Source organism: Babylonia areolata, chromosome 19, assembly GCF_041734735.1.
Source record: "Babylonia areolata isolate BAREFJ2019XMU chromosome 19, ASM4173473v1, whole genome shotgun sequence".
In the NCBI taxonomy this organism is placed as follows: Eukaryota; Metazoa; Mollusca; class Gastropoda; order Neogastropoda; family Buccinidae; genus Babylonia; species Babylonia areolata.
The window spans coordinates 55,035,130-55,057,629 of record NC_134894.1 but is presented as its reverse complement, the minus strand read 5'-3'; the positions used below and the strand labels follow the sequence as shown (position 1 = coordinate 55,057,629).

Here is a 22,500-nt window from a genome sequence, read left to right as displayed (position 1 = left end):
TTGGCGGACGCGCTACCTCAAGGCCAGCACTCTACTTGAGGAAGAGTTGATAAGTTGGTTTCTGCTTTCTGTGTCGAGTATAAGAAGCAAAGAAGCAAAGAGAGCCATGGAAGGAAAAACAAGAAAAGCAGAATACTAAATATAAAGAAAGGGTTGGCCAGAAAGCATTAACCCCTTAACTGCTGAACTTTTGTCAAATGTGATCGGTCAGGCATGAGTGTGCAGTGCAGTTACTTCTTTTCGTGTACTTATTAAAGGTGTAGTTGATTTCAGCTGAATACAGTCTTAGAGAGGAAGACGTTCAGATAATAATATTTTGAAAAAAACCCGGTAACTGACATCGTGACTTCAAATAAAGAACAGTAACTGACATCCTGACCTCAAATAAGGAACGGTAACTGACATTCTGACCTCAAATAAGGAACGGTAACTGACATCCTGACCTCAAATAAAGAACAGTAACTGACATCCTGACCTCAAATAAAGAACGGTAACTGACATCCTGACCTCAAATAAAGAACGGTAACTGACATCCTTACCTCAAATAAAGAACAGTAACTGACATCCTGACCTCAAATAAAGAACGGTAACTGACATCCTGACCTCAAATAAAAAACAGTAACTGGCATCCAGACCTCAAATAAAGAACGGTAACTGACATCCTGATCTCAAATAAAGAACGGTAACTGACATCCTGACCTCAAATAAAAAACAGTAGCTGACATCCTGACCTCAAATAAAGAACGGTAACTGACATCCTGACCTCAAATACAGAACAGTAACTGACATCCAGACCTCAAATAAAGAACGGTAACTGACATCCTGACCTCAAATAAAGAACAGTAACTGACATCCTGACCTCAAATAAGGAACGGTAATTGACATCCTGACCTCAAATAAAGAACGGTAACTGACATCCTGACCTCAAATAAAGAACAGTAACTGACATCCTGACCTCAAATAAAGAACGGTAACTGACATCCTGACCTCAAATAAAGAACGGTAACTGACATCTGGACCTCATTTTAATAAAGAACAGTAACTGACATCCAGACCTCAAATAAAGAACGGTAACTGACATTCTGACCTCATTTTGATAAAGAACAGTAACTGACATCCTGACCTCAAATAAGGAACGTTAACTGACATCCTGACATGTAAATACGAGTTGTCTTTAATATCAGTGAGGTGACAGCCACTGTCCTAAAAAATACATGGATAGCGCATGCTTTCTTTGAGCCCCTTTTCTAACTGAAGACAGCGGAAGTGTTCGAACAGCCATTTTGCTGCGAAGCGGTGACTTCATGTGTGTAGCCGAGCGCTCAGCTTTCTTTACGGCAAACTTTCACTTGCTCGCGGCGTTAGTTGAGCTGGCATTCCTGTGTGTGTCTCCACTGCAGGTTTGTGCCACGTGTCACTGCACTGTTTTCATGTAATAACTTTGGTAGATAAACCATTGGCAGATTTTGATCAGGACACAACATTTGGCATGTCGTGGGGGCAAGCATAACACGATTTCATCGAAGATATACGATTACAGTTCAGAAACTACCACCAGTTACGAGAAACACTATGGCGTCCAGTTAGCTTCAGCTTTCCTGGCCAGTGAGCTATCCATTTGTTTTTAGACAATGGGTGACAGCCCCGTCACTGAGTAGGATACTTAAATAGTAGTATATATTTGTCAGCAGCAGTCAAGGAGCTACCGAAGAACAGAAACAGAAGCTTTCTCGTATCCCACACCACCATTAAACCAAACTTCAGAAAATCCATAGATATCTAAACATCGATTTATTGATGATGCCCGATATCTTAGATGAGTATTAATTTGGGCAGTGGGTCATCTTGTGTAATATAAACTTGTTTTGGAATTCTCGTTATGGGCATCGGCTGCAGTTCGAACCAGTATGGCAATGCGCTAATGCAGCTGTCAATGTACAGAGGATACCTACCTGTATCACCGTGTAACATGAGAGAGAGAGAGAGAGAGAGAGAGAGAGAGAGTTTTGGCCAAGGAAGATAAAACAACAACTAAGGAAGCTAAAAATATCTAGAGACAAGATCAAAGGCAAACCAAAGCTTGTCACCGACCCGACATTGTCAGGTCTTCTGATTGTGTTTTTTTGTGTGCGGGTTTTATGGGGGGGGGGGGGGGTTCCCAGTGTGCAAGTGTCAGGTTGGGAAGGGTGCTGGTGGCATGAAGAGCTGCATTATTAAATGAGGGCAGTCTGAGAGGCCCGGTGTCTCTGATGGATGGGAAAGGTCGATAGGTCTGTGATTGCGATGGGAGTGTGAAGAGTCAAGTCGAGTCAAGTCTGCTGCATTTAATTCTCACCGTCTGTCCTCTCTTGTCTCTGCCTCTGTCTCCGTCTCAGTGTGTGTGTGTGTGTGTGTGTGTGTGTGTGTCTGTGTGTGTCTGTGTCAGTGTCTGTGTCTGTTCGTGTGTGTGTGTGTTGTGAGTCTGTGTGTGTGAGTGTGAGAGAGAGAGAGAGAGAGAGAGAGAGAGAGAGAGAGCCTACATCTCAGTCTCTTTGTAAGTCTCTCCGTTTCTATCTCCCTCTCTCTCTCTTCCTGTATCTGTCTGTCTATCTGTATATATCTGCCTGTCTGTCTGTTCACATTTATGGATGATATGCACGGGGGTAATTTCATTGCCGCAAATGCAAGTCACATTAGAAGTATATTTTGTTTTTATGGTATCCAGTCGTAGTCTGCATATCAGACTGGTGAGCCCTCTGCTACTGTGATGTCCTTCTGTTTTAAAAGAAAACATGCGATCAGTTTTGCGCAAGCTATTGTCAGTATTTTCTCTGTCCGGGTCAGACTCCTATTTTTGTTTATTGACATGTTTCCAGCAAGTTTTCTCCAGTAGAGAATAACCTTCTTGGAATGAATATGGAATACGAATGGTGTGTGTGTGTGTGTGTGTGTGTGTGTGTGTGTGTGTGTGTGTGTTTTCCCCCCAACACATGACGACGACGATTAATGACACAACGATCAATGATGACAACAACCGATGAAGATGAAGACGACGACACTGACGACGATGATAGTGACGGTGATGATGATCATCATCATCATGATGACGACGACGACGCTGATGTCTTGCCGTGCTGCCCGTGTGCAGCAGCAGCCAGCCCACGGACCGAGTCAACAAGTACCTGGCCCAGGCCCTGGTGGCCCGCAGCATTGAGCGCGAGAAGAGCAACCACGTCAACTTCCTCACGCTGCGCTTCAAGGGCGACACCAAGGAGAAGGAGGTAGGGGGAGGGGGGAGGTGTCGCGCGCGCGTGTGTGTGTGTGTGTGTGTGTGTGTGTGTGTGTGGAGAGAGAGAGAGTGCGTGGGAGTGTGTGTGGGTGTGGGAGGAGTGGTAGGGGTTATGGATGGGTGTAGTGTGTATGTGTATAGTGTGTGTGTGTGTGAGGGGGAGGGAGAGGTTTAGGACGTGTGTGTGAGTGGGTGGGTGGTGTGGTGTGGTGGTGTGTGTGTGTGTGTGTGTGTGTGTGTGTGTGTGTGTGTGAGCAACCACGTCAACTTCCTCACCCTGCGCTTCAAGGTAGGGGTGTGGGTGTGTGTGTGGGTGTGGGTGGGTAGGTGAGTGTGTGGTGGGAGGGGGTTATGTGGTTTAGGGTGGGTGTGGAGAGGGGAGGTGGGGGTTGTGGTTGGTTGAGTGTGTGTGTGTAGTGGGTGTGGTTATGGGTATGGGTGCGTGTGTGCACAGTGTGATGTGTGTTTGCGTGCGAGAAAATACCACTCATAGAATCTTCCACACGAATATCTATTGCACAAAACAAAAGGCTAGAAACACTTCGTTAGAAATTCGGAATTCATCTGTGTCTATCTGTCTGTCTCTATGTATCACTCACTCTGTGTCTGTCTCTGTCTCTGTCTCTCTGTCGCTCTGTCTCTGTCTCTCTCTCACTCTCTCTCTTTCACCCCCCCACCCCCTCTTTCTCACCACCACCACCACCACTAACACATTGCCACACTACACCAGCCGTACAATAATCTCAAAAATCCTGCTCATCTTCGTCATCATTTACTAAATTAATTCATCGAGGATTCTCTAACGAAAGCAAGACTGTGCAGTATTCGATGACTCTCTAACAGCAAGACTATGTGTGCATTATTCGATGACTCTCTAACAGCAAGACTATGTGTGCATTATTCGATGACTCTCTAACTAGGAAGACTATGTGTGCCTTATTCAATGACTCTCTAACAGGAAGACTATGTGTGCATTATTCGATGACTCTCTAACAGCAAGACTATGTGTGCATTATTCGATGACTCTCTAACAGCAAGACTATGTGTGCATTATTCAATGACTCTCTAACAGGAAGACTATGTGTGCATTATTCGATGACTCTCTAACAGGAAGACTATGTGTGCATTATTCGATGACTCTCTAACAGCAAGACTATGTGTGCATTATTCGATGACTCTCTAACAGCAAGACTATGTGTGCATTATTCGATGACTCTCTAACACGAAGACTATGTGTGCATTATTCGATTACTCTCTAACAGGAAGACTATGTGTGCATTATTCGATGACTCTCTAACAGGAAGACTATGTGTGCATTATTCGATGACTCTCTAACAGGAAGACTATGTGTGCATTATTCGATGACTCTCTAACAGCAAGAGTATGTGTGCATTGTTCGATGACTCTCTAACAGCAAGATTATGTGTGCATTATTCGATGACTCTCTAACAGCAAGACTGTGTATGCATTGTTCGATGACTCTCTAACAGCAAGACTGTGTGTGCATTATTCGATGACTCTCTAACAGCAAGACTATGTGTGCATTATTCAATGACTATCTAACAGCAATACTGTGTGTGCATTATTCGATGACTCTCTAACAGCAAGACTGTCTGCCTTATTCGATGACTCTCTAACATGAAGACTATGTGTGCATTATTCGATGACTCTCTAACAGCAAGACTATGTGTGCATTATTCGATGACTCTCTAACAGCAAGACTATGTGTGCCTTACTCGATGACTCTCTAACTAGGAAGACTATGTGTGCATTATTCGATGACTCTCTAACAGCAAGAGTATGTGTGCATTATTCGATGACTCTCTAACAGCAAGACTATGTGTGCATTGTTCGATGACTCTCTAACAGCAAGACTATGTGTGCATTATTCGATGACTCTCTAACAGCAAGACTATGTGTGCATTGTTCGATGACTCTCTAACAGCAAGACTATGTGTGCATTATTCGATGACTCTCTAACAGCAAGACTATGTGTGCCTTACTCGATGACTCTCTAACAGCAAGACTATGTGTGCATTATTCGATGACTCTCTAACAGCAAGGCTGTGTGTGCATTATTCGATGACTCTCTGACTGCAAGACTATGTGTGCCTTATTCGATGACTCTCTAACAGCAAGACTATGTGTGCATTATTTGATGACTCTCTAACAGCAAGACTATGTGTGCATTATTCGATGACTCTCTAACAGCAAGACTATGTGTGCGCTGTTCGAATACTCTCTAACAGGAAGACTATGTGTGCATTATTCGATGACTCTCTAACAGCAAGACTATGTGTGCCTTACTCGATGACTCTCTAACAGCAAGACTATGTGTGCATTATTCGATGACTCTCTAACAGCAAGAGTATGTGTGCATTGTTCGATGACTCTCTAACAGCAAGACTATGTGTGCCTTACTCGATGACTCTCTAACTAGGAAGACTATGTGTGCATTATTCGATGACTCTCTAACAGCACGACTATGTGTGCATTGTTCGATGACTGTTCTAACAGGAAGACTATGTGTGCATTGTTCGATGACTCTCTAACAGCAAGACTATGTGTGCCTTACTCGATGACTCTCTAACTAGGAAGACTATGTGTGCATTATTCGATGACTCTCTAACAGCAAGACTATGTGTGCCTTACTCGATGACTCTCTATCTAGGAAGACTATGTGTGCATTGTTCGATGACTCTCTAACAGCAAGACTATGTGTGCATTATTCGATGACTCTCTAACAGCAAGACTATGTGTGCGCTGTTCGAATACTCTCTAACAGCAAGACTATGTGTGCATTATTCGATGACTCTCTAACAGCAAGACTATGTGTGCCTTACTCGATGACTCTCTAACTAGGAAGACTGTGTGTGCCTTACTCGATGACTCTCTAACAGCAAGACTATGTGTGCATTATTCAATGACTCTCTGACAGCAAGACTATGTGTGCATTGTTCGATGACTCTCTGACAGCAAGACTATGTGTGCATTGTTCGATGACTCTCTGACAGCAAGACTGTGTGTGCCATCATGTCCCACAGTACCAGGAGGCTGCCGACTTTGCCTTCAGCGGCAGTCTGATCTGTGTCCTGCTTCTGCACATCTGTACGGCCTGTCTTCAGGCTGTCGTTCTGCCCAGGTCAGTCCTCCTCCGCCCCTTCGTTTCTGCTGTACTATGCCGCACGTGCACACACACACACACACACAAACGCACGCACGCACGCGCACACACACACACACACACAAGCACACACACACACATCCACGCACGCATACTAACCCCACCCCCACCCCACCCCCACGCACACATGCATTGACAATCACGCGTGCATGTACACATACGTCTTTACTCAAGCACACATATTATGTACATGAACAGACACGCACACAAACACTTTTTTTTTTTTACACGCACGCATCCACACATACACACACGTGCGTACGTGTATACTTTATTTGAAATAATGAACGGGTTGGGGGTTTTTCAACACCTTTAAGGGCACGAAAAGATTGTTGTTTTTTGTTCGGGAACAACAGTTAGAAATAAGAAGTATTAGTTGACAACGACACCAAGGCCCAAGGCAAACAAAACTTGAAGGATTTTCTAAGGGATTAGTGATTTCATATCTTTCTCTTCGACGAGCTGAAGACACCACTAGACGAAAAGGTAAGCATTGTTTAAAATTTGTAAATCTTTTCACAGGAACAGGGGGGGCGGGGGTAGGGGGGAGGTTGGAGGGGGGAGGAGAGGGTGTGTGTGTGGGAAGAGGGGGGGGGTTGAAATTAAAATTATTTTGGGGGCTCCATCACGTACGCCAGATTCACCACGCACCATCCATCTGTTGCAGACTCGTTGCATTTTTTAGCACAATATTTCCTCCAACGCGGATAGCAAGGCATTCGTCTATTTCAGCTGATGATAAATAGAGGCTGCATCTTAATTAAAGTCTTAGGAGGGGACACATATAGAAATATAATTTCCGGCGCCAGAAATATTATATTGTTTTGCCTTATTCAGAATCGAATTCGAATACATTATTTTTTGGGTGGAAAAGGGGGCAAAAACAAGTAACAAAATATATTATTGTTCAGCATTCTTCTGTGTGTGTGTGTGTGTGTGTGTGTGTCTGTCTGTGTCTGTGTCTGTGTCTGTGTCTCTGTCTCTCTCTCTGTCTCTCTCTCTGTCTCTGTCTCTCTCTATCTTTGTCTCTCTGTCTCTCTCTCTGTGTCTCTCTCTCTCTCCCTCTCTCTCTCTTTCCTCACTGACAGAGAAAGTAAGTGGACAAAGCATGCATAAGTGTGTGTGTGTGCCTTTCTCTTTGTGGACGTGAGTGCAATGCGATGTACAAAGGGAAACCGAAAGAATGCAGAATGTGATGCACTAAATTAGTGTGATATGTATACAGGGAAACATATAGGGAGGCAGAATGTGATGTACAAAGGTGTGATGTACAGAGGAAAACATAAAGGGAGGCAGAATGTGATGTACAAAGGTGTGATGTACAGAGGAAAACATAAAAAGGGGAGTGGGGGCAGAATGTGATGTAGAAAGGAAAACATAAATGGAGACATAATGTGATGTACAAAGGTGTGATGTACACAAAGAAATACATGAAGGGATGAAGAATGTGATGTACAAAGGTGTGATGTACAAAGGAAAACATAAAGGGAGCCAGAATAATGTACAACGGTGTGATGTACAACGGGAAACATAAAGCGATGAAGAATGCGACGTACAAAAGTGTGATGTACAAAAGCGGTGATGTACAAAAGTTAAGTGTGATGTACAAAAGCAGTGATGTACAAAAGTCAAGTGTGATGTACAAAAGCGGTGATGTACAAAAGTTAAGTGTGATGTACAAAAGTGGTGATGTACAAAAGTTAAGTGTGATGTACAAAAGCAGTGATGTACAAAAGTCAAGTGTGATGTACAAAAGCGGTGATGTACAAAGGGAAACACATGACTGTTCAGGACCCTGCTGCTGCTGATGCTGTTCCTGGCGGGCTTCACCTGGATCGCCATCGTCCTCATCCTCATCCTCAGCGTCAAGATCAAGGTCAGTGTGCTCCTCATCCTCATCCTCATCCTCAGCGTCAAGATCAAAGTCAGTGTGCTCCTCATCATCATCCTCATCCTCATTCTCATGCTCAGCGTCAGCGTCAAGATCATGGTGAGTGTGCTCCTCATCCTCAGCGTCAAGATCAAGGGCAGTGTGTTCCTCATACTCATCCTCATCCTCAGCGTCAAGATCATGGTGAGTGTGCTCCTAATCTTCATCCTCATCCTCAGCGTCAAGATCAAGGTCAGTGTGTTCCTCATCCTCATCCTCATCCTCAGCGTCAGCGTCAAGATCAAGGTCAGTGTGCTCCTCATCCTCAGCGTCAAGATCAAGGTCAGTGTGCTCCTCATCCTCAGCGTCAAGATCAAGGTCAGTGTGTTCCTCATCCTCATCCTCAGCGTCAGCGTCAAGATCAAGGTCAGTGCGCTCCTCATCCTCAGCGTCAAGATCAAGGTCAGTGTGTTCCTCATCCTCAGCGTCAGCGTCAAGATCAAGGTCAGTGTGCTCCTCATCCTCAGCGTCAAGATCAAGGTCAGTGTGCTCCTCATCCTCATTACAATGCTCAGCGTCAGCGTCAAGATCAAGGTCAGTGTGCTCGTCATCCTCATCTTCATCGTCAAGATCAAGGTCGGTGTGTTCCTCAACCTCATCCTCATCGTCAAGATCAAGGTCAGTATGCTCGTCATCCTCATCTTCATCGTCAAGATCAAGGTCGGTGTGTTCCTCATCCTCATCCTCACACACAGCGTCAAGATCAAGGTCGGTGTGCTCCTCATCCTCATCGTCAAGATCAAGGTCGGTGTGCTCCTCATCCCCATCCTCATCGTCAAGATCAAGGTCGGTGTGTTCCTCATCCTCATCCTCATCCTCATACTCAGCGTCAAGATCAAGGTCAGTGTGCTGTACCCTTTCCTCGCCTCGCCTTCTTCTTCCACTTGACAACCAACACCAGCATGCTGATGTACAATTGTCGTTTCTTGGGAAGTCGCTGTTGGTGCGCAATTTAAACTGAGCCGCCGGGGGATGTGCTGTTTGTTGAGAAGGGGGGGGTGCGCAGTCCACTGGTGTGTTGTTCGCGTCTCCAGCTAGGCCTGCCCAGCTACCGTAGTGGTCCCCGGGAATACACCCGACCGGCTTAGCACTGGTCCTTTCTCTTTCTTTCGCTCTTTCTTTCCTTGACCCTTTCACCGCCAAGGTCCGCATTTATGCACAGGCGTGGTAGAGGACCCATGTCACTGAAAGGTGACCATTCATTGGTCGGTTAATCCATGAACCTACTGCTCTTAATGTTTGGTGGTAGGATAGGCCATGTTTTCTATACATCGAAGGGGGAATCCCCAGCTTTTCTTAGCCACTGTCTTTTCTGTGTTTACACCACAAGGAAATTTTGTACTCTAAATTGACTGGCGGTGAAAGGGTTAAGCTCTTTCTTATCTGCCGGGTTTTGTTTTTTTTCCTTATTATTATGAATCCCATTCTTGTTGTACCTGTTCTCACTTTGTTTTTCTTTCTTTCGTTCTATTATTTTTCTTAATCTGATTCATTATCTTTTCCTTTCCTTTTTCATCTGTCTTTTTTTTTTTTCTTTCGCTTTGTTTGGTTGCTCACGTAAGTAATCACAATATTTCAGTGTCTATCCTTGTTCGTTCTTTAGTTTAACGTCTTTTCACTGTAAGTGATATTAGACGAGGGAAGGAAAAAAATCGAGTGGGAGGAGTGGGAGGGGGGGGGGGATTACTGTGTACGCGTACGAGTAAGTGAAAGTGTGTGTGTGTGTGTGTGTGTGTGTGTGTGTGTGTGAAAATTATTGATTTAAGTTTTGTTGTTTAAAAAATAAAACAAAAAATATATAACAATATAACATATTTCTAATGAAAAACTAACAACTATCCGTGTGTGTGTGTGTGTGTGTCTGTGTGTCTGTGTGTGTGTCTGTGTGTGTCTGTGTCTGTGTTTCTGTGTGTGTGTGTGTGTGTGTGTGTGTGTGTGTGCCTGTGTCTGTGTTTGTGTCTGTGTGTGTGTGTCTGTGTGTCTATGTGTGTCTGTGTCTGTGTCTGTGTGTGTGTGTGTGTGTGTGTGTGTGTGTGTGTGTCTGTGTGTGTCTGTGTGTGTCTGTGTCAGTGTTTGTGTCTGTGTGTGTGTGTGTGTGTCTGTGTGTGCGTCTGTGTGTGTCTGTGTGTGTGTGTGTGTGTGTGTGTGTGTGTGTGTGTGTGTGTGTGTGTGTGTGTGTGTGTGTGTGGTGTGCAATGAGAGAGATCAGACAGAACACGGTTATTATTAGGGTTGGCATTTTTCTCAGGAAACTGGCAGGAAGCAAAGCATCGATTTAGATATTGATATGGCCTTTCCAGACATTTCTATCAAAATGGGCACAACAGCGAAATAGGCCACACTGTTTGCTGCAAATGTTTCAACCATAAAGTTACAGTCAAACAACTAGAGGTTTCTTTTGTATCACTGACACTTTGAATACACTACTGTGCACGCTGAAAAATTTCTATGATATAAAAAAGAGAGAGAGAGAGAGAGAAAAAAAAAACTGAAAAAATAGAATGATATTTTCATCAATGTGTAAGTCAGTTTTTTGCGCTTTCATTTTGAAGCCGTCTGAGAGATGAGAGATCTTTTTTTTCAGATTTTGTTCATTTTATTTGATTTAATTCAGAACTTATAAATCCTGATCGTAAAAAAATTAAAGGAGAAGACAAAAGAGAGAGAGAGAGAGAGAGAGAAGAAAAAACACAAAATGAAGCATCCTTCGCTTCAGCATCCCAGCATTTTCACATCAACTACCGTAAACGAAAATCATCGATATAATCATTTTCCTCTGGTTAAAACAGAACTGAACACACGGCACCTCTGGCATCGGGAGTTTACACGTTCCGAACTCTCATACCGGAGTTATGGCTGTAATCGATATGGGCTTGTAGAAAAATAATACAATGTGTTGTTTGGGAGAAAGTCATGGAACGTTAATCTTAAACGCCCGAGGCTAAATAAATAGCTCGGGAGAAAAAATAATACAATGTGCTGTTTGGGAGAAAGTCATGGAACGTTAATCTTGAACGCCCGAGGCTAAATAAATAGCTCGACCGCAGTGTGCAAGGTTAAAAACAACAACAACAACAAAAAACAAACAAAAACAAACAAACAAAAGTGTCAATAGAATTTAGCAAGCTGAATTCATGCAGATAATGTTGCGCAGATTTGGTTTTTTTTTGTTGTTTTTCAAACTTGTAGTTTACCCACAGAAACAAAACCATCTTCATTGGATGGTAACTGTAAAATAAAAATAAAGAAAATTAAAAAAATTAAGATTATTTTGTGGTTACCAAATGTAACATTACATGCAGGAATTTTTCAGTGGAAGATTTGACCTATTTAGTCAAGCTTTTATCTTCATCGGTCAGTGATTATGTGTTTTGCTTTTTTTTTTAGTTTTGTTACTCCCACACACTTCATCGACTGGTACTTTCAGTTTGACAATGGATCTATGAACACGCTCTCATTTTTGTTGATTTTCCAAAGTGTTTACCTTTACATCAATTTTGTCTTCGATGACAATCAATGTCAACTAAACAGTGACTATTGAAATGACAGAAGAAGAAGAAACAAAAGTAATAAAAAAGATATTGATGGCGCTGTACTGTGCAGTCGTGCTCTCTCCAGCCCCAATTTCATACACAGAAATATGTCGTAAGGTAACACAACGCAACACGACACAACACAACAAAGACAACACACAACACAGCACGACATCACACAGCAAACACACAACACACGACACAGCGCAACACGACACAACACAGCACGACACAACGCAACGCAACACAACACAACAAAGACAACACACAACACAGCAAACACGCAACACAGCGCGACACAACACAGCAAACACACAACACAGCACGACACAACACAACACAACAAAGACAACACACAACACAGCACAACACAACACAACACATCAAACACACAACACACAACACAGCACGACACAACACAACACAGCAAACACACAACACACAACACAGCACGACACAACACAACACAGCAAACACACAACACACAACACAGCACGACACAACACAACACATCAAACACACAACACAGCACGACACAACACAACACAACACAGCAAACACACAACACAGCACAGCACAACGCAACACAGCAAACACACAACACAGCACAGCACAACGCAACACAGCAAACACACAACACAGCACAGCACAACGCAACACAGCAAACACACAACACAGCACAGCACAACGCAACACAGCAAACACACACCACACAACACAGCACGACACAACACAACACAGCAAACATACAACACAGCACGACACAACACAACACAACACAGCAAACACACAACACAGCACAGCACAACGCAACACAGCAAACACAACGCAACACAGCAAACACACAACACACAACACAGCACGACACAACACAACACAGCAAATACACAACACAGCACAGCACAACGCAACACATCAAACACACAACACACAGCACAGCACGACACAACGCAACACAGCAAACACACACCACACAACACAGCACGACACAACACAACACAGCAAACATACAACACAGCACGACACAACGCAACACAGTTTCAGTTTCACTTTCTCAAGGAGGCGTCACTGCGTTCGGACAAATCCATACACGCTACACCACATCTGTTGAGCAGATGCTTGACCAGCAGCATAACCCAACGCGCTTAGTCAGGCCTTGAGTGCATGCTTACATATTTGTGTACCTATGAAAGTGGATTTCATTTTACGTAATTTCGCCAGAGGACAACACTCTCGTTGCCATGGGTTCTTTTTCAGTGCGCCAAGTGCATGCTGCACACGGGACCTCGGTTTATCGTCTCATCCGAAAGACTAGACGCTCAGTTTGATTTTCCAGTCAAACTTAGGAGAAAGGGCGAGAGCGGGATTCGAACCCACACCCTCACGGACTCTCTGTATTGGCAGCTGAGCGTCTTAACCATTCTGCCACCTTCCTCCACCACGCAACACAACACAACAGATGTGGTGTAGCCAAAACGGATCAGTCACGGGGGGGGGGGGGACGTGGGGGGTGCGGGGGGGTTCCGGATCTCCCTGGTAAATAGATGTTCAGACCTGCTAGTTTTTGTGTTTGTTTTTTTTACGAGCCTTTGTCAAGTGGTCCGCATGAAAATGACCGAAGCATGGGCCAGCGGGCAGTGTCGGCTTGTTAGCCTTGACCAGCAGCCAGACCTGGAGAAGCTAAACTGTTGACTGAAGACTTGGAGAGTTAGGTACTCTGGACAGCCACAGTGGACGTGGTGATGACACTGGGTCTGTGGACGTTCTAGCATGCCCGCAACCGTGAACAGATGGTGCCATTGCCTTGTAGGAAAAAGAAAAGGAAACAAAAAACGATTAATGGGGTACGCTCACCCAAAACATTAATCAAGAACGAAGCTCCTACTCGCGGTTGAATAGCCAGCACTGACATCCCTCCGCGGCAATTCCTTTTCAGACGAAGTGCTCTGTTCTTCTCGGAAACACGCCAGTCAAGGTCGAGTAAGTGACGCTGACCTTTGGATAATCCACGGGTTTCCATGCAACATGCCAAGGCTTCCACCCCCACCCCCACCCCCACCAATCACCCCTCACGCCCCCATCCCCGACGGAGAGGACATCGCCTTTAAAATATTGTTTGTAACAGATGTTAAGCATTGATACAATATGGAAGTTTACATGTACGGGTTTTAACTCTCTCCATACGAACGGCGAAAGAGACGACGTTAACGGCGTTTCTCCACAATTACCACCATCAAAATATTACAAGCGGAAGGCTCTTACACTGAAGAGGTGAATGTTGACAAAGAATACCACAATTCTAACGACGGAAGCTAAAGGTTGGATCGTTGAGACACCCACTGGACATCCGAGGGGTCTGTGTAGAGGAGAAGAGAGGACTGGCCGTACTGATTGAGTTAAGTCCAGCTCAGGTAGCGTAGAGTTTCCTGGGAAGCTAAGGGTCGTCTCTGAAAGAGCTAGGCATCATTGTGTTCCATTGGTCTGTTACTACTGCTATTGGAATTTAGAAGACACAAAAGAAACTAGAAAATGATATCTGAAAATATCGGAGAAGCTGCTGGTAAAAATTGCCTAATTGATGCAACTAACATCGGATATGTGCTTTCGGATATTATATAGATTTTTTGCATCTTTCTTTTCTTTTGTTTTAAACAGATCAGGAGATTTGTTAGATGTAAATTAGCATTCCTTTCTTTATATTTTTTTATTTCTTTCTTTTCAATTTTTTCTTCTTCTGCAAAATGTGAATTGAGCCACGAAGGCTTACTGTATTGTTAAAGATATTTTTATGTATTTTGACTTTCGTGTTTTCTCTCCTTAATTTTCCCCCATATTCTGTGAATTGCATTTCTTCTGGGTTTGTTTTTTTTTGTTTTTGTTTTTGGGGGTGGGGGGGTGGGGTTCGGTCCTTAAAAGTCTTTGTGCTTGTTTCTCTTCTTTCCCCCTTTTTTATTTCCTTTTTTTGTCTTCTTCAGTCTTGGTCTTAATCCTGAACACGAGTGTGTGTGTGTGTGTGTGTGTGTGTGTGTGTGTGTGTGTGTGTGTGTGTGAGAGAGAGTGTGTGTGTGTGTGTGTGTGTGTGTGTGTGTGTGTGTGTGTGTGTGTGTGTGTCTAACTCACGCAGGACATGATTTCACTTGCAGTGCACGGCTTTCGATATCCGGAAGTCCGGCGGTCTACGGATGTTCGTCATCATCACTACAGTCTTCCTGACCTACATCATGGCGCAGATGAATGTGGTACGTCACATCCACACGTGTCTGATGGTGATGATGATGACGATGTTGATGACGATTTCGCTGACGATGATAATGATGATGATGATGACGACGACAATGGTGATGACGATGATAATGATGATGATGAGTCATGCGTTGTTTGTGATGAAGTCGAAAGCTTCTTCTTCTTCTTCTTCTTCTTCTTCGGATCCTCAGCTTAGCCATATCGTGAGGAGTGTCACTTGCTGATAGACGCCAGAAAGAAACGAATGAGCCCTGTCTGCCAAGCAGAGGGAAAATGGATGTGAACAGATCACTTAGCGAAACAGGGAGCGAAAGGCGTGGGTGATAAGTAAACGAGCTTGTGGGGATAACTAACGAGAATGCCCTGGTTCCATTTTTTTTCCATTCCCGTCTGGTCAAAGTCAACAACAGTTAATCCCCGTCTTATCTTACTAGGCGTTTAAAGAAGAGACAGGAGGAACAGGGTGAGGAGAAAGAAGAGGAGCTGGAAACTGAGGATGAGGAAGAAGGAGAAAAAGCAGAGAAGAAGAATGAAGGAGAAGAAGGAAGAGGAGAACAAGAAGAAGGAGGAGGAGGGACGAAAGGAAGAGGAGAAGATGAAGAAGCAGAAGATAAAGAAGAAGGAAGAACAGGAGGAGGAGAAGAAGAAGATAAAGAAGGAGGAGAAGATGAAGAAGAAGAAGGAAGAACAGGAGGAAGAGGAGAAGAAGAAGAAGAAGGAAGAACAGGAGGAAGAGGAGGAGAAGAAGAAGGAGAAGAAGAAGAAGAAAATAAAGGAGTAGGAGGAGGAGGAGAAGAAGAAGAAGAAGACGGGGTGAAGAAAAAATTGAAACAGGGAAGAGAACAAGAAGAACAACAAGATAACGATTACATTAATAATGACGATGACGGAAAGAGTGAAGGGGATTATGTTGTGTTGACGACAAACGATGAAGACTGTGATGCGATGCATGCCCATTATCTTATTCTGTTACCTGTCCCTATCCATCTACCACTAACCCTTCTGCTCAGCCACACCCTTCCCCGCTCTCTCTCTCTCTCTCTCTCTCTCTCTCTGGGGGTGAGTTCAGGTTCATGTACCAGAGAAGACGTGTTTTTTAGGAGCTCTCCAAACTTTCCATGTTTTTTGTTAATTATTACGTCCTAAGTCATTTTTATTCAGCAAATGATGGATGGTGATGAACTAGAACTACCAGCGGATCAGAAGATGTCAAAATTGTTGGCATTACAAAAGGTTGACATTGAAAAATCGATAAAAGAAATTTTGGATAAAAAGTTTTCAACATTCTCGCTTCAAATCTCGTCCAGCATCGACAGTGCAGTGCGAGAATTGAAAGAAGAAATGCACGTGCTGCGTAAGAAGTCTGATGCATTGGAGCAGGTAGTGAACACTTCGCTGACTGAAACGAACAACACAAAACAGAACCTGTTGAGACTGGAGGATGATATGACAAAACTCACATCGGACTTGGCAGCGAAAGTTGACAGACTGGAGCCATTTTCGCGCAGAGAAAACTTGAAGTTTTTTTAACATTCCTCGTTACAGCAGTTATGAAAGCTATGACGACTGTGTCGCAGCGGTGTTGGAGGTGTTGGATGGTGTGGTGCCTGGCAAAGTGTGGACTCCCGACGACATTGTGCGGGCCCATCGCCTCAGTCGTTACAACGATTCCCGAGGAAGACCCCCGCCAATGATTGTCAAATTTACCAGATGGTCAGATAAAATGTCAGTTCTGACGACAGGAAAGGCGGCCCTGAGGAGAAAGAATATCACGGTTGCTGGGGACTTGACAGATAGACAACGAGAGACAATACAAGAACACAAACGACGAGGCATGCATGCCTACTACAGAGGGAGCCGTCTGGTGGTGGAGGAAGCAAGCAGAAGACGTGGTGACAGCCGCTGGCAGCAGCAGCAAGGTGTGGATGCAAAGGACCAGCGTTCCAGCTACCGCAACACCACGGCACGTAGCAGACAGGGAGAGGACCACTACCGGTGGAGGCAGGATGTCCGGCACGCCACAGTCAACGACTACGATGACGGGTATCCCTACTACAGCGACTTCGGAGACGGTGGTTGGGGTGACGGTCAGGAGTGGTATACCAGCCAGCAGCAGTACCAGGCGTACCCCCACTGGTTGTCGTCAATGCAGGCCTTTCCACCCGTTGCATCAAGGCCCCGCACTGTGACCAGCCTGACGACCTCACAGTATGACAGCACAGCCAGCGGACAGACAGGTGGTTCTCACCAGACAAAGGTACAGTGTGACAATACAGACAGTGGACAGACAGGTGGTTCTCACCAGACACAGGTACAGTGTGACAATACAGACAGTGGACAGACAGGTGGTTCTCACCAGACACAGGTACTGTGTGACAATACAGACAGTGGACAGACAGGTGGTTCTCACCAGACAAAGGTACAGTGTGACAATACAGACAGTGGACAGACAGGTGGTTCTCACCAGACACAGGTACTGTGTGACAATACAGATCATACAAACAGCAGACAAACAATCCTGTCCAAGAAGATTCCAGGTATGACGACACTAACAGACAGAAAGGTACCTTACATACATCTGAACCGTCAGTTAACCCCACAACTGAAACTACAGAGCAGACGACGAGTACTGACACACAGGGTGAAGGACAAGACAAGACGACGATGACGCAACACAGGCAGCACCACATAAGGAGGGAGCCTGCAAAGCTGGCACAGAGAATGACAATTTACAGACTGTACAAGACTCTGACGTGCGTGTACCTAACACTGATGTTTGTGCACACGATGGTGCATATGCAACTGAAGAAGACACACAGTATCGTAAAGATCGCAATACAGACAGTACAGCAGACAGTACAGAAATCAATCACAAAACAAACAGTTCCCGTCCGCAGAATGACTGCGTTGACATGATTTCGGAACAGGGCAACACCACAGATCACAGACAGACAGATGACAGGACAGAATCAGCTGACAAACATAAACATGACCCTGCACTGGTGACACACACTGAAAAACAAACCACCCCACATAGTGACGTCATGACAAACTCTGCAGGCGAAGCGAAGCAGGCATCAGGGACGGCACGCAGAACACGTGCACAGTCCACAAAGACCAGAAGTCATTCTTGCACAAGCGGCACACCCAAACGCCAGTCCACACTACATGAAACCACAGCCAGACACACACACAGGCAAGAGAACAACAAATAGGGATTCGGCCAGGCCTGTGTCGACAGAAATTTAAAATTTGTCACTTATAATATTGAAGGTTTATCACTTGTGTATGATACTGATGTAAGATCTTATCTTTGTACTTTTGATTTCTGTCTTTTGGTTGAAACATTTGCGACAAAGTTCCCATCTCAATTATTTCCTGAGCATGACGTTTTTATTACTCCAGGAGTTCGTTTATCTGAGGGAGTAACTGCGCGTTTATCTGGTGGCCTGACACTGCTTGTGAAAAAGGAACTGTCTAAATATATAGAAAAAATATATGTAGAATATGACAATATTGTTGTTGTGAAAATATCACGCGAACTTTTTGCTTATGACTCGCCAGTCCTTTTGATCGGTTTGTATTTACCGCCCAGTTCATCTGACTACTATCGTGACACTGATATCAATAATGGGGTTGCAATCTTAGAACAATGTATGATGGACCTCACTGAAGCGTACGGTGATTGTCAATTTTTGCTGATGGGAGATTTCAACTCGCGTACAGGAGGAAAGAACATATGCAATGACAGCGTCAACCTTGGTATGGACCCCTTAGATGACGATGATGATGGAGAGACGACACGAACATCCAAGGACAAAGTTTGTAATGATTTTGGAAAGTATTTGTTAAATTTGTGTAAATGCTTTGATTTATGTATACTTAATGGCAGTATTGAAGGTGATGTTGATTTCGGTAACTACACATACATCTCACCGAGTGGATGTAGTGTTGTTGATTACTTTATTGTTTCCCATACCTTGCTAAAATTATGTATACAGTTGAACGTATCACCAAGAATTGAGTCGAAGCACATGCCTGTTGAACTTTATTGCGGAAATGTTACTTTTGAAACCGAGCAAAATGTGACAGCAAATGTTATAAGAATTGAAAAACTGAGATGGGATCCCGAAAAAGTAAACGACTTCCTTGGTAAATTGTCTGAAGCTGAATTCAAGAACAACTTGGAAAAGGCTACAAATCTAATTAACACTGATGTTAATGAAGCAATTAGTTGTGTTAACAAAGCATTGTATAATGCAAGCTCCTGTATGAAAAAATAATCACTGTGGGGAGAGAAAAAACAGACTCTTGGTTTGATTCCGAGTGCAAAGACTCAAAACGCGAACTCCGCCGAGATTTGCGTAAGTTGTATAACGTTAAAACAGCATGTAACAAGGCCAGAGGAAGAAGCGGTGGGAGGGAACACCAAGTTGGAGATGGCGGTAGCGAGGGCAGCGTGCAGTAGATGAGGAAAAAAGAGTGAGGGAACAATACAATCAAAAGCGAAGGGAATATAAAGAACTGTTAAGGATAAAGCGGAAGGCCCATCGTGAAAAAGTTGTGAAATCATTATATGAAAATATCAGTAATTCAAAAGAATTTTGGGGCAAGATAAAATCCTTCACAAATAAAGCTACGATAAGTAATTCTATTAGCAAGGACGAATGGTTCCAGCACTTCTCTGAAATCTTCCAATCAGATGTTTGTCAGGAAGTTGTAAATGAAAATGTTTTAAATCAGACAGAAACACAACCTGGTGATGAACATGACCAGTATGATACTGATGTTTTTGAAAAAGACATAACTGAAGGCGAAGTATTCGCAGCTATTCGTGCTCTGAAAAACGGAAAAGCTGCAGGCCCCGATGGCATAATAGGGGAGGTTTTCAAACACGCAGCTCTTGTTATTGTGCCATTTCTGGTTATACTTTTCAACAAACTGTTCACCTCGGGTATATATCCATCCCAGTGGACAGAAGCGGTTATTCAGCCACTTCACAAGAAAGGTGATAAGAACTCTCCCGACAATTATAGGGGTATATCCCTTTTGAATGTTTGCAGTAAACTTTATAGCCACATTTTAAACCAACGACTTAGTAAGTGGATTGAAGAGAACAGTGTTATAAATGAAAGTGAGGCAGGTTTTAGGAAGAAATACAGTACAATCGATCATGTCTTTACTCTGTTTGCATTGGTTCAAAAACAACTGTCTTATCATAAGAAATTATATGTCGCATTCATAGATTTTAGAAAAGCATTTGATTCAGTTGTACGAATAAATTTGTGGAATGTCCTTAAAAAAAGAGGCATACACGGAAAAATGTATAATGCAATAACTAGCATGTATCATGTTGTGAAAGCCAGAGTTAGAGCAGGCGGTGAATTAAGTAATGCTTTCATGTGTCCCACAGGCCTTAAACAAGGTGAAGTGTGCAGTCCTGTCTTATTTTCTTTATTTATCAACGAACTAGCATCTGAGATTATTAACAAGGAAAGCATGGTGTTCAGCTGATACCTGATGTACTAGAAATACTTATTCTTATGTTTGCTGATGACATAATTCTGATATCTGACTCTGTAACTGGTCTGCAAAATCAGCTGAATGTGCTATATGATACGGCCATGAATCTTGGCTTGATTGTGAACCTTGACAAGTCTAACGTTGTTGTGTTTAGAAATGGTGGGTACTTATCGGAAAATGAAAGGTGGTTTTATGGAAAAGCAAAAATGACAGTTGTAAACATGTATAAGTATCTAGGTGTCATTTTGTCAACAAAACTAACTTTTTCCCATACATTACATGATATGGCTGGCAGGGCAAAAAAGGGGGTGATTAGTATTTTCAAGTTATTCCGATCAGTTGGTGAAAAATGCCCAAAAATATTTTTTAAACTATTTGATGCGCAAATTCAACCAATGCTTAGTTACGGGGCGGAAGTTTGGGGTCTGATTGCAAATCTTGATGTAATAGAGAAAGTGCATACATTTGCGCTAAAACGGTTCTTGAATGTGAGTGTTAGAACGCCAAATGCAATGGTTTATGGTGAACTGGGCAGATTTCCCTTGTATATTAATATATACTTGAGGTGCATCAAGTACTGGCTAAGAATTGTCAAAATGCCAGAACATCGGTTACCACTGAAAGCATATAAAATGTTACTATTTATCCATCAGCAGAATCGGAATACATGGGCCACATCTGTTTGTTTCTTGTTACATAAATATGGATTTCAGGAGGTTTGGGAGAATCAGGGGGTGGGAAATGAAAAAGAATTTCTAAGCACATTAAAAAAAACAGACTGGTAAATGAATACAAAGAACGTTGGTCTTTACAGCTATCAGACAGTGAGCGTTTCTCACTGTATCGTACTTTTAAAAGTAGTCTTGTACTATCACCATTTTTGTTGGAGCTGAAACATATTCAAGCCAGAATTAGCTTAACACGTTTACGACTTGGTGTGTCACAACTCAATACACATAAATTACGTTTTAAACGTAATGTAACAGATGATGAGCTGTCTTGTCCTTTCTGTGATTTTCAAAAAGAAACAGAAGTTCACTTTGTGTTACAATGCCCTCAATATGCTGACCTGAGACAACAGTATATCCCCTCTAAGTATTATAATACTCCGTCCTTGTTTAATATGACATTGCTTTTTGCAAGTGAAAACAAATCATTGGTTATGCGCTTGGCTATATTCCTAGACAAAGCTTTGAAAGTTCGTTGCTTATAGTGTTATGTTTGTGTTGCGCCTATGCATTTACCTGTAACCACCCCTATTGACATGGGCCAATGGCCTTTTCATTAAAACATTTCAGTGTTCAGTGTTCTCTCTCTCTCTCTCTCTCTTTGATGCTTGTTTCACCATATGCACCCTCTCTCTCTCTCTCTCTCTCTCTCTCTCTCTCTCTCTCTCTCTCTCTCTCTGTCTCTCTTCACTATGTTTTCTCTATGTTCTTTTCATCGTCTTTACCATTGTTATGGTAATGATTATGTTTAGTACTTTTTATTATTACTGTTATTACTGTTGTTATTGTTCTTGTTGTAATTGCTGCTGCTGCTGTTGCTGTAAGGACGGCTTGGATGAAAGAGGCTAAGCACTGCTTAAGATGTTTATCCCTGAGTAACTGATAATTGTTTTTGTTTTGTTTTTTTTTAAGTTTTGAGTCCCTCCCTTCTCCTACATTCATCCCTACAGTCGTATACCCTGCTCTTCTTCTTCTTCTTCTTCTTCTTCTTCTTAACCACAGTTTTTGTGATTTCTTTGAATTCTGTTTTGTCCCCTTTCGGGATATAATTATATACAGAAGCGTCACGTACGCTTAGTCCACTTTCGCTC

The 22,500-nt window shown here is 43.3% G+C and overlaps 1 protein-coding gene across 1 annotated transcript in view; it reads left to right on the top strand.

Moving 5' to 3' along the window:
• Window positions 1–22,500, top strand: part of LOC143293861 (adenylate cyclase type 1-like) — a 378,538-nt gene that overhangs the window by 340,381 nt on the left and 15,657 nt on the right. The window contains 4 exon segments of the mRNA XM_076605169.1: window positions 3,128–3,260; window positions 6,313–6,410; window positions 8,244–8,328; window positions 15,059–15,154. Of these exon segments, the coding sequence (XP_076461284.1) occupies window positions 3,128–3,260; window positions 6,313–6,410; window positions 8,244–8,328; window positions 15,059–15,154 (412 nt within the window).